The sequence below is a fragment of the Oryx dammah genome, unplaced genomic scaffold (assembly GCF_014754425.2).
Source record: "Oryx dammah isolate SB20612 unplaced genomic scaffold, SCBI_Odam_1.1 HiC_scaffold_8, whole genome shotgun sequence".
In the NCBI taxonomy this organism is placed as follows: domain Eukaryota; kingdom Metazoa; phylum Chordata; class Mammalia; order Artiodactyla; family Bovidae; genus Oryx; species Oryx dammah.
Window position 1 is genome coordinate 7,550,360 of NW_024070192.1, and position 11,756 is coordinate 7,562,115.

An 11,756-nucleotide genomic window follows, 5' to 3' on the forward strand; every position below is an offset into this window, starting at 1 on the left:
CTCAAACTCATGTCCATCGAGTCAGCGATGCCATCCATCAGTCTCATCCTCTGTCGTCCCCTTCTCCTCCTGCCTTCAGTCTTTCCCAGCATCAGGGTCTTTTCCAGTTCTTCGCATCAGGTGGCCAAAGTATTGGAGCTTCAGCTTCAGCATCAGTCCTTCCAATGAATATTCAGGACTGATTTCCTTTAGGATGGACTGGTTGGATCTCCTTGCAGTCCAAGGGACTTTCAAGAGTCTTCTCCAACACCACAGTTCAAAAGCATCAATTCTTTGGCACTCAGCTTTCCTTATAGTCCAACTCTCATATCCATACATGACTACTGGAAAAACCATAGCTTTGACTAGACAGACCTTTGTCAGCAAAGTAAAAAAATAAATAATAATTTTTTTAAAAAGTCAGTCTGGGACTTCCCTGGCAGTCCAGTGGTTAAGACTCTGAACTTCCTGCCCTGAACCAGCAGGGGGCACTGGTTCAATCATCTCTGGTTAGGGAAGTGAGATCCTACATGGCCAGTGGGAAAAAAAGAAGGGGGGGAAAAAAAAGTCTCCTAAATGTCTATCAGCAAATGAATTGGATAAAGAAAATGTAATTATTACACAATGGGACATTATTTGGCCATAAAAAGGAATGAAGTACTGATACATTACAGATGAATCTTGAAAACATTAGGCTAAGTGAAAGAAGTTATACACAAAAGGTCACATGTTGTGTGATTTCATTCATATAAAATGTCTGGAACAGGTAAAGCTATAGATTCAAGTCGGGAAGAGGAGCTTGAGCAAAGTTCAGGGCTAGTGTAGGAGCGCTTATCAAGAAAAGAAAATGCCCTTCCAGAAACTCCAACCTGTAATTATCTGACAGCAAGAACCTTTTAGAGCTTCCCTAAAGGCTCAAGTGGTAAAGAATCTGTCTGCAAAGCACAAGACCCAAGAGACTTGGGTTCAATCCCTGGGTAGGGAAGAGCCCCTGGGAGAGAAAATGGCCTGGAAAATCCCATGGGTGGCTGGAAAAGAGACTGTATACATAGTGACAGAAAGAATGGTGGGCTAGGGTTGAGGTGATTTCTTTTGGCAGGAGCAAAAATGTCCTAAGATTGATTGTGGTATTTGCACAACTTAGTGACTATACTAAAAAGCAAATAAACACTGTATATGAGTAAACTCCATGTTGTGTGAATTATATTTCAGTAAAGCCTTTTTTTTTTTTTTTTAAAGGCAGATCAATGTTAGTCCTCTAGTCAAAACTGCCATGGCTTCTCTTTTTACTCAGACTAGAAGCCTTCCTCACAATGGAAAAAATCCTGTACGCTATCCTTCTCATGTTCTCTCCTACCAATCTCCTTGTTCATTCAACTGAAGCCATACCCCCTCCTTGCTTAGGGACACAGACACTCCTGCTTTAGCGCCTTTGCACTGGCTGTTCTATCTGGAATTCAAGTTCCTTAGAGATCAGCTAGGCTAGCCCCCTCTCCTCATCCAAGTCTTTGCTTAAATGTTACCTTCTTAATGAGGTCTGCTTGACCACCTCATTTTCAATTGCACCATCATCACCACTCCAATACGCCTAGTCCCCTCACTGTATAATTTACTTTTCCTGCAAGTACTTACCAACTGATTAGTAACTTGAGTTACATTTATTGCCTCTCTCCCCTGCTAGAAAGGAAGCTCACAAAAGGCCTTGATCTTCGTAGATCTCACTGTTAAATCCCGAGGACCCAGAACAGTGCCCAGAAATGAGTAGGTGCTCTATAAATGTGTATTGAATAAATGAATGGCAAGCATCTCAGGAAAATGAACGGTTATTATCTTCCTAATCCATGAATAAGTAGGCAGGGCAGAGGTGTAAATAAGGTTTTCTTACCGAGAGGAGCAAGCAGCTGGGCTCCTAAGGCTGAGGTTCTGGGTGAGGGGAAGTGGAAAAAGGAAGTTTTTGACTAGGACCCCAGGAACAGGACTGGAGAAGGAAATGGCAACCCACTCCGGTAGTCTTGCCTGGAAAATCCAACAGACAGAGGAGCCTGGTGGGCTTACAGTCCATGGGTCACAAAAGATGAGACACGAGTTAGTGACTAAACAACAAGGAACAGGGCAAGGAAAGGTGAAGCAGAGGTTAAGCTACAGAAAGTGGTGATGTTCAAACCCAATTTTAAAGTTATATAGAAACAGTCATGATTCCAGCTCACAAACTTTTGATGCTTAGTATGTCAACATCTATCTGAGGGGCTTCCCTCATAGCTCCGTTGGTAAATCATCTGCCTGCAATGCAGGAGACCTGGGTTCAATTCCTGGGTCAGGAAGATCCCCTGGAGAAGGAAATGGCAACCCACTCCAGTATTCTTGCCTGGAGAATCCCATGGACAGAGGAGCCTGGCAGGCTACAGTCCATGGGGTCACAAAGGGTCAGACACGACTTTGCGGCTAAACCACCACCATGTCAACATCATAAATAAATATTTAAGTGTTTTTGCAACCTAAACATCCTCCTGGCTATCTCAGAAAATGCTGCTGATGCATATCAATAACTCTGCTGTAGCTTGTTTGTTTAATTTGTCTGTGCCCCTCTTGGATGTGGCATGAGGGATCTGAGTTCCGTGACCCTGGCCGCCTGCACTGGTGTGGAGTCTTAACTACAGGACCACTGGAGAAGTCTCAGTTCTGCTGTTTGTGTTTCCTTTTTATTTCCCCTTGTTGGATATCTGGATAGAGTAAGGAAAAAGAGAAGAAGAGTTTGATTCATTCACATTCTACCAACTGGCCTCAGGTCTCACACACACATCTCCCATTCTCATCAGAGCCCTCTAGAAGGTGTTATTAGCCCATATTGTAATATTGAGGAAACGGAAGCAGGGAGCTGGGAACCGAGCCTGACACACAGGAGATGCTCAGTAAACTTTTACTAGACTGAACTGGAGTGGGAAACGCTCAGTGCGGGAGAGAAGGGAACGAAATCCTTCCACCTTTCCCTCGTCTGTTCCCTGGGGTTTCTGTGAGGCGCGATGCTCCTGGGAATTAAAAGCGGGAAGAGGCGTGGAGCATGCGGCAATGGCATCCCACGCCGGGGAAACTGCAGCCCCCCGCCCAATCCGCCCCCACTCCTCGTCACCCCCACCTCCACACTTTAGGGGGCACCTGGAACTCCCTGGAGGACGCCTCCCAGCCTGCCCCGGAAGGTCCGGCGCGCCCGCCAGCCTGCAGAGAAGCACAGAGGCGCGCCCACAGGTCCCGGCGCTCGGTCCCTCCGGCAGCTGCCCTGGAGGTCGGTTCGTTGCACAGCTCCGCACAGCTCGAAGCCTGAGGCTGGAGCGCGCCGACGAAGCCGGAGGGCCAGGGAGCCGGAACGCGCTCGGCCCTCGACCCCGGGGTGGGCTGCTTGTGCCTTGGCCAGGGCGCGCCGGGGCCCCTGGGCAGCCCTTCCCCCGGCGCGGTCGCCCGCCAGCGGGATCAGCCCCCGCTTCGGCGGCTCGCTCCTCCCCTTGATCCCCGCGCACCCCTTTCTCCTGCCCCAGCCGCGGAGATCACTCCGCTCGCAGCTCCGCCGAGTCGCGCCGGGCGCTGCAGCGGCTGGAGCCCCCAGAGCTGCGCGCTCGCCAGGACCCAGACGGCTGCCGGAGCCCAGGCAGCCCCGGGGCAGAGACACCATGAATGGCTCGGGTGGCCTGGACACCGAGGACACGGGCGAGGCGGGAGGCGGGGGCAGCTGGCAGCCTGAGGCGGTCATCGTGCCCACGCTCTTTGCGCTCATCTTCCTCGTGGGCACCGTAGGCAACGCACTGGTGCTGGCCGTGCTGCTTCGCGGTGGCCAGGCGGTGAGCACGACTAATTTGTTCATCCTCAACCTGGGCGTGGCCGACCTGTGTTTCATCGTGTGCTGCGTGCCCTTCCAAGCCACCATCTACACCCTGGACGACTGGGTGTTCGGATCGCTGCTTTGCAAGGCGGTGCACTTCCTCATCTTCCTCACCATGCACGCCAGCAGCTTCACGCTGGCCGCCGTCTCCCTGGACCGGTGAGCTGGCGTCCCAGGGGGTCACGCACGCAGGCTGGAGCTGAGGAAGGGGGCTGGACTTGAGGGTCAAGGAGAGATGTGCGGAGAGGAGAGAGAGAAGGCTAGGAAGGAGGGGGCACCAGGAGGGAGTGAAAGACAAGCAGGAGTGTCGGAGGAAAACGAGGAAGAAGAATGGGGGACCTTGGTGTCCCTCTGTTAGGTGCCTCCTCAGGGACTCAGGGCCTCAGCTCTTCAGCCCTTCGGTGTCTGATAAAGCCTTTCCAGGTGCGAAGCGTTTTCCCATGCTGAGTTTTCATTTGAGGGTCAAGGCCCCTTGGGAGGCTGGGACAGGAAGGATTGCTATGCCCAGTTTACAGACTAAACTGGGTTTATAAACAATTCGCTCAGAGTTGCCTCTCCTGTAATCTCATGCCTGAAGCCAGTGCTCTGTCTCCTCTCGTCAAGCCCAGGCACCTCCACCTCGCTGACCTCCAAACCACAGTTTGCTCGGCACAGTTTACTCTGGCTCCGACTGCAGAATCTGGGTCCTTTGTGAGGGCCCACGCCAAACTCCAAGCAAGCACGCCCCAGGGACCCTAGGTTGGTCCCACCCTACCCCACCCCACCTCTGCGCCCTACCAACAGGCCTGGAGTCAAGGGCAGGAGAGGAGTGGGTCCAACGGTCCCCTGAATGCTGAAGCTTGGAAGGACATCAGGATGATTACTGGGGCGGGAATCCTGGTCTGACTCTGCTACCTCCCTGGCCCCCTCCATCCTCACGTTCCTTCCCTGGACAGGCGAGGTCAACGAGGCAAGCCACATTCCCCATGCACCAAGCCCCCCGCCCCCAGTTCCACTGAGCACTGAGTGTGTCAGTTCCAATAGGCTAGTGGGACCCAGTTCCGATAGGCTAGCGTCGGGTGCTCTAAGAAATCCCCTCTGTACCTTGCCTGAGGTGTCTCCAGGCTGTCTGTTAGAGCCTCAACGCGCCTGAGTCCTACCTCTGGGGGCAACATCACTGGTGAGTAATCACAGCCTGCCAGAGCCCCGAAGCCGGTTTAATCTTGGGGGTGCCAGCCCGGGTGGAGTCTGACAGTGGTCAAAGTCTCAGAAAGAACAAATGAGTAGCCTTTCCTGCTCCTGAGTCCCGCCCCACGGGTGGGCGCAGCTGAGGGTGTCCGGGATGGGATGCTCGGTGTCGCCCTCTGGGCTTGTGCGGCGTTACGCTGCGCTAGAGAACTTCTCAGACGGTGAGTGTGGGACTCGAGGTGGAGGGGTCCGGCTCGGCTCCCGCGAATCCTGCTGGCTCATCCGACGTCTCGCTTTCTGGCCTGACCCGCAGGTATCTGGCCATCCGCTATCCACTGCACTCCCGCGAGCTGCGCACGCCTCGCAACGCGATGGCGGCCATCGGTCTCGTCTGGGGGCTCTCGCTGCTCTTCTCCGGGCCGTACCTGAGTTACTATCGCCAGTCCCGGTTAGCCAACCTGACCGTATGCCACCCGGCGTGGAGCGCGCCGCGCCGCCGCGCCATGGACCTCTGCACCTTCGTTGTCAGCTATCTGCTGCCGGTCCTGGTGCTCGGCCTGACCTACGCGCGCACCCTGCGCTACCTCTGGCGCGCCGTCGACCCGGCGGCCGCCGGCTGGGGCGCCCGGCGCGCCAAGCGTAAGGTGACACGCATGATCATCATCGTGGCCGCGCTCTTCTGCCTCTGCTGGATGCCTCACCACGCGCTGATCCTCTGCGTGTGGTTCGGCCGCTTCCCTCTTACGCGCGCCACTTACGCGCTACGCATCCTCTCGCACCTGGTCTCCTATGCCAACTCCTGCGTCAACCCCATCGTCTACGCTCTCATCTCCAAGCACTTCCGCAAGGGTTTCCGAGAAATCTGCGCCGGCCTGCTGCGCCGCGCCCCGCGCAGAGCCTCGGGCCGCGTGTGCGTCGCGCCCCGGGGCCCCCATGGCGGCAGCGTGCTGGAGCGCGAGTCCACTGACCTGACGCACGTGAGCGAGGCCGCCGGGCACTCTGCCCCTGTGCCCGCGCCTCTCCGCAGCCAGTCATGGAGGGACCCAAAGGCCCCCCAAAGGCATCCTGACAGTTAATTTGACCGGAGGGCACTTAGGGGGTATGCTTGGGTGTTGAAAGATTGGAGTCAGCGGTTGCGGGATCGTGGAGGGAATTTCATTTGTTAATAAAACGCGCAACTATTCCATGTGCTGTGGCGCGCTGTCTCTGCCTGTCTCAGGGGCCCCAGGCTCCGTGGTGAGAAGCCTCTGGGACTTCCCAGGGGAGCTCTGGATGGATGAGTACAAGAGAGGGGCCTGCACCGAAGGCAGCAGAGTTAAAATCCGCCTAGAAATCCCGAATGGATACTGAGGAGCTGTGACGACCTAAGGCTCTTTCAACGTGGCCATCTGGATACCCCAGGTGCATGTAGATCGAGGAAACAGCAGCTGCCAGTGAGCGGCACACAAGCTGTCAGAGCACACTGGATAAGTCAGCTGATGACACTTGGCAGACCCGGACACTGTGTGTGTTCCCAGCAGCGTTTGTGTACAGGCGTGTGGCCAGTCCTCGCCTGTTGCCAGCTCCCTGAGGCTCTATGGAGTCACACCAACCAGACCAGTGCCTAACCACCTTCAGCCCTTGTTTCCTTCCCTCCCTGCAGCTGTCTGGGATCTGGTCTCCAAGGCAGGTTTATCCTTAGGTTAGGAAAGTCACCCCCACAGCCATCGGTCCTGCTTCAGGGTGCACAGAGGTGTTTCTAAGGCACTGCTGGCCTGGGGCAGCCTGAGAATCCTGCGAGGAACAGAAAGACCCCAGGGGCTTTGGTCAGAAGCGAGCCTCTAGCTGTTCCAGGTTTGCCCCACTTCTGGAGTCCTTGAGCCAAGGCCTTTGACATGAAATTAGTTGTTTGAGGAGAGGCAGGGAAACCCTCAAGGGTGTGCCACCTTCACATGGCTGGGCACAGAGCACTGTGGTAAGGGTTTGGGAGCTTAGCCAAGCAGGTGCCTGCTGTGGAAACACAGGTTGCACCTGCCCAGATTGGAAAGACCTTGTCAGGGAAAGGTGTGTGTGTGTTTAGGCAGGGGTCCCATGTTTACCTCGTCTGCTTGGTGAGTCTTGAATGTGAAAACTGGTTCCAGGTGGTGGAAATGGAGCGGGGGCCTGGAAGCCTGGGCAGATGCAAGTTGGGCGGGGCTGGGTCCTGAGCTTTGTCTTTCGGTGTTTGTGGAACCTGGGGTGCAGGTGTGCCAAGTCTGAGGCTCCAGGGTTGTTGCACAGAACAGCTGCCTCCAACCGACTGCCCAGTCCCCCAGAGAAGTGACTGAAATAGAGGTTGTAGCCTAGGCGCTGCTGCTCCATCCAGCCCCTCCGCATAGCCTCTCAGGATGGTCCTGCGGCTTCTGCTCCATCTCGCCTTCCTCAGGCTTGGAACCACTCAGCCTTTGGCTCAGCAGCAGGGCTTTAGCGCACCAGCATTTGGTAGGTAGAGAGCATAAGGCCTTGAGCTTTGGGATTTGGGTCCCAAGGCACAGGGTGACCTCGACCTCCACCCTTCAGACTGGCCATCCTTCTCCAACCTCAACTCACCCCAGGAGGTTCCGGATCCCATCCAGATTCCAAACAACGGAAGCAAGCCCCTGGTGGTGGATGTGCAGGTGTTTGTGTCCAATGTGTTTAATGTGGTAAGTGTCCTGAGGGCCCGGGGGCCCAAGTGCTGAGCTGGAGATGGAACAGGGCTCAGCCTCGTGAACGCAGGGGTCTCCTGCCTTCCTGCCACAGCGCCCACCCCTGAGGTGACACCCTGTTCCCCCCGCCGCAGGACATCCTTCGGTACACGGTGTCCTCCACGTTGCTGCTTCGGCTGGTGAGCATCCATGGTGGGTGGAGGCTGAGGAGGGGAAAGACCCCTTGAGTCCAGCACAGAAGTACTGGCCTTTGTCAACCTGCTAAGCCCAGGGGCACATGTACACGGAGAGCGGGAGCCTTAGTAGCACCCTTGTGTCCCCAGTCCTGGCTGAACACACGCCTGGCCTTGAACTCAACTGGGCACCAGCAGAACCCAATCATGCTGCCCTGGGACGTGCTCTGGATGCCGAGACTCACTGTTCGGGAGGCGTAAGTGAGGCGGGGGTTGTTTTCCCTGGCACAGGCCAAGCGCAGCCTTCTTTACTACTCATATAGAGCTGGGAGGTCCTCTTACTGAATATCCCCCTCCTGGTGGCCCCGCCAGACCACTGACACGACTCCTGTGCACTATGGTGCCCCAGCTTCCAGAACCCCGAGGGCAGTGCACAGCAGCTGGAAACGTGCTGGGGTCCCCCCTCCGCCCCCTTCTGAGGCGTGCCTGTCCCTCTGCAGCCTCTGGGTGAACTGGCAGGACAAGAGCCCGCAGGCCCGCGTAGACGGGAATGGCCACATCGAGTTCTACCTGGCCCTCACCACGGAGACCAACTGCGACTTTGAGCTCTTCCACTTCCCTAGGGACCAGAGCGACTGCCACGTCACCTTCTTCGCTTTCAGCAACACTGGTGCTGACAGGACAGGAGATGGGGAGAGGGGAGGGGAAGCCTCCGGCCCCCAGCAAACACCTGACCTGGGGGACTGGGCCTGTGTTCACACCCGTCCACCCCATGGCTTAGGGGAGCTGGGCACGCTTCTTTCACTCCATATGTCCTACTCAAATAGCGGCCACATCTCCTGGGCCTCCCCTGCTGTAGGCTGTGGGCCCCTCCGGTCTTCTTCTCTCACCCCCAGAGCAACAGTTCTGGGCCAACAGCCAGGGCCGAACTGCCCACTTGTGTCCAGCCGAGAGGCGCAGGCTGCTGCAGCCTCACTCCTGAAAACATCCTGAAGGTGTAGCCACCCACTGATTATCCCACAAACCCAGCAGGTGATGTTCAACTTGGCAGAGTAGTCCCACCTTCCCTTCCATCCCTCCCCTCTGGGAAATACCACAGCTGCCGCCCCACGAATCCTAGTATTTCAGGTGTGAGATGGTATACCAGTGAGTGAGTCTGTGACCATGTCCCCTGCCCCTCTGTGAAGTGGTGCAAAGTGCATTTATTTTTACAATGAAAATTCATTTTATGAATCTGAGATGGCCCTTCCTCTAAGTGGAGAAAACTTGGGGTATTGCAAAATCAGTTTGGAAAGCCCTTGGGCAGACCAGCTTCCAAGTCTGCCCCCAGCAACCATCAGAGGGCTCCATCATCCCTGGGCTCCAGTCCGTCCCTGCCCCTGCTGCCAAGAAAGATGCAGGCACAGGGTATTTCTTTCTGAGTTCAGTGTTCTCACCCCTCCCCCTTCAGTGAGGGAGCTGGAGTTCCAGGTCCACGCGGTGAACGAGATTGTGAGTGTCAAGAGGGAGTTCGTGGTTCAGGATCTGAAAACCCAAATCCCATCCCAGCACCTGGTACCCTGCTTCCAGGTGACGGTGAGTTGGGAGGTGGCTACTGAGGGCTGAGGGGGGCGTTGGGGATGCACAGTCAGAGGCCATGACCTCACCCTTCTATGCCCATTCCCTGGAATGCCCTGTCTTCCTTCCAGTTGCGCCTGCAGAACACAGCGCTAAAGGCCATCTTAACGCTCCTGGTCCCTGGGGAGGCGCTGCTGTTGGCTGACCTGTGCGGGGGGCTGCTGCCCCTCCACACTGAGCGCATCGCCTACAAGGTGACCCTGCTTCTGAGCTACCTCGTCTTCCACTCCTCCCTGATACAGGCCCTGCCCAGCTCCTCCTCCTGCAACCCCCTGCTAGGTAAGGCCCTGTGCTGGGCCTGCCTCACTCCGCCTCTGCCTGCTGTCACCGGAGCCAGGGTGCCTCTGCTCAGGTCCCGGGGCCCGCGAGGCCAGGCCTGGCTCCTGACCACTCTTCTCCACCCCCTCTCCAGTTTACTACTTCACCATCCTGCTGCTGCTGCTCTTTGTCAGCACCACCGAGACTGTGCTGTTGACCGGGCTCCTGGCCCGGGGCAACCTCAGGGCAGAGGATGGCCCCCGTCCAGCGCTGAATGGGGAGCAGCACAACCGCGGGAAGCCAGGGCCTAACCCTGAAGGTGGGCAGGGGCTGGGGCCCCTTCCTGGGGCGGTGGAGGAGGAGGCCTAGGGGCAGAGCTGGCAGACTGGGGCTGCAGGTCACTGGGCTCTTTAGAGGTTCCTGCACCCATCTCGGCCGGCTCTGCTGTCCGGACTCCACCATGGCTGCGCTCACAAGCAGCAGGTCTGGAGCAGGGAGCAGAATCAGCCTCCCTGAGGCCCAGTGACTTCAGACTCTCTAGGCTTCCCAGGTGGCACTAGGGATATAGAGCCCACCTGCCAATGCAGGAGACATGAGACATGGGTTCAATCCCTGGGTCGGGAAGATCCCCTGGAGGAGAGTATGGCAACCCACTCCAGTATTCTTGCCCGGAGAATCCCGTGAACAGAGGAGCCTGGCAGGCTACAGTCCACGGGGTCACAAAGAGTCGGACACGACTGAAGTGACTTAGCACAGGATAACCCTGTGCCTTGCACAGCCTCTCTCAGGGGGCATTTCTTCAAGTCACGATGATCTAGAAGGGGCCAGACATGAATGTTCCTTGGCTGTGAATGTGATGAAGTGGGGCAGACTAGTACTCTCTGGGGCTCACCCTTGTGCACACGCAGAGAGTGCAGTCTGTCTTCTTTCACTCTTCCTGCCCACACAGAAGCCCCTGGAGCAGGGCAGGGGTCCAGGAGGAGCTGGGCGGAGGCTGCCGACCACATCTTCTTCCAGGTGTATGTGGTAGGGGTGGCGTGTAGCCAGATCATCTTCATTGTGCTCTGGATGTGGGCGACATGCAAGTCGGAACCCGCCCCTGGAGCGGCCGCACCCCACGGCGGGCAGCCCAGGCCGTAACGGGCAAGGCCCAGGGCTGCAGACCTGGGGGGCGAGGGCTGTGACGGGGCCTCTGGAGGGGGAGGGAGGTGGACTCTCTTCCCTCAGCCTGGAGGACCCCTGGCCACCCCAAGCTCTCCTTCTTGTCAGCACGTAAGCAAGGAGTGTGGAATAAACACATCACCCCAGGGCAAGGGCGCCTCTGGGGTCTGTCTCTGTCACACTCAGCTGTTCACTTTTGTTGGAGTAGGTGGGGCCCCATCTCACGTCCCTGAGCCCCGCTCTGCTCCAGACTGTCTCACCACTGTCTGCTGGTCCCCCTGTCCCCACACACTGCCCAACTGCTCCTTCGGCAACCGCTGCCACTTAGCCCCGGGCCAGGAGCACTGGAGCCCCTGAGACAGGCCCGGGAAGGTCAGGATCCCTCCTGTGAGCTCCGGCCGAGTGCTCAGAGGGCAGGGAGGGCACTTCTACTCCAGCTACCGGGCGCACCTTGGGGACAGAACCCCCCAGGCAGCAGGACTGTGGGCATGGGGCAGGCATTCTCTGCACTGAGTCTGAGAGCAGTCCAACCCCCTTGCTTTTCTGCAGGGCCTGGGGCTGCAGTGTGGCCTGCTCCTCTGAGCCCGAACCTCAGGCCTGGGCTGAAGGGCATTCTCCACCCCAGTCCCAAGCTGGCCTAGAGGCAGGGCTACTCAGCCCTCCTCCTCCCGTCCCGCGAGGCAGCTGTGGGCTCTGTCTCCCTTCTCTGTCCTTCTCGTCTTGAAGCCATCCTGTGGCTGCTGCAGGCAGTGGTCAGGGTGACAAACCCCAAGGTTCTGGGAGAGCGCTGCTTGGGTAGGGAAGGGGGGCTGTGAGAAGAAGGGCGGACCAGGACTCGAGGACTCGGGGGCAGGGCTCCTGGCT

The 11,756-nt window shown here is 57.2% G+C and overlaps 2 protein-coding genes across 2 annotated transcripts; both read left to right on the forward strand.

Annotated features, from left to right (window-relative positions):
• Nucleotides 1-3,641: 3,641 nt before the first annotated feature.
• On the forward strand, nucleotides 3,642-6,093 carry GALR2 (galanin receptor 2). The gene is made up of 2 exons (XM_040244319.1): nucleotides 3,642-4,009; nucleotides 5,331-6,093. The coding sequence occupies exons 1-2, from the start codon at nucleotides 3,642-3,644 to the stop codon at nucleotides 6,091-6,093; spliced, it is 1,131 nt and encodes a 376-aa protein (XP_040100253.1).
• Nucleotides 6,094-6,955: 862 nt separating this feature from the next.
• ZACN (zinc activated ion channel) lies at nucleotides 6,956-11,071 on the forward strand. Its single transcript, XM_040244600.1, has 9 exons — nucleotides 6,956-7,477; nucleotides 7,556-7,680; nucleotides 7,818-7,862; nucleotides 8,007-8,113; nucleotides 8,357-8,526; nucleotides 9,307-9,431; nucleotides 9,545-9,752; nucleotides 9,886-10,050; nucleotides 10,681-11,071. The coding sequence occupies exons 1-9, from the start codon at nucleotides 7,384-7,386 to the stop codon at nucleotides 10,869-10,871; spliced, it is 1,230 nt and encodes a 409-aa protein (XP_040100534.1). The 5' UTR covers nucleotides 6,956-7,383; the 3' UTR covers nucleotides 10,872-11,071.
• Nucleotides 11,072-11,756: the final 685 nt, after the last annotated feature.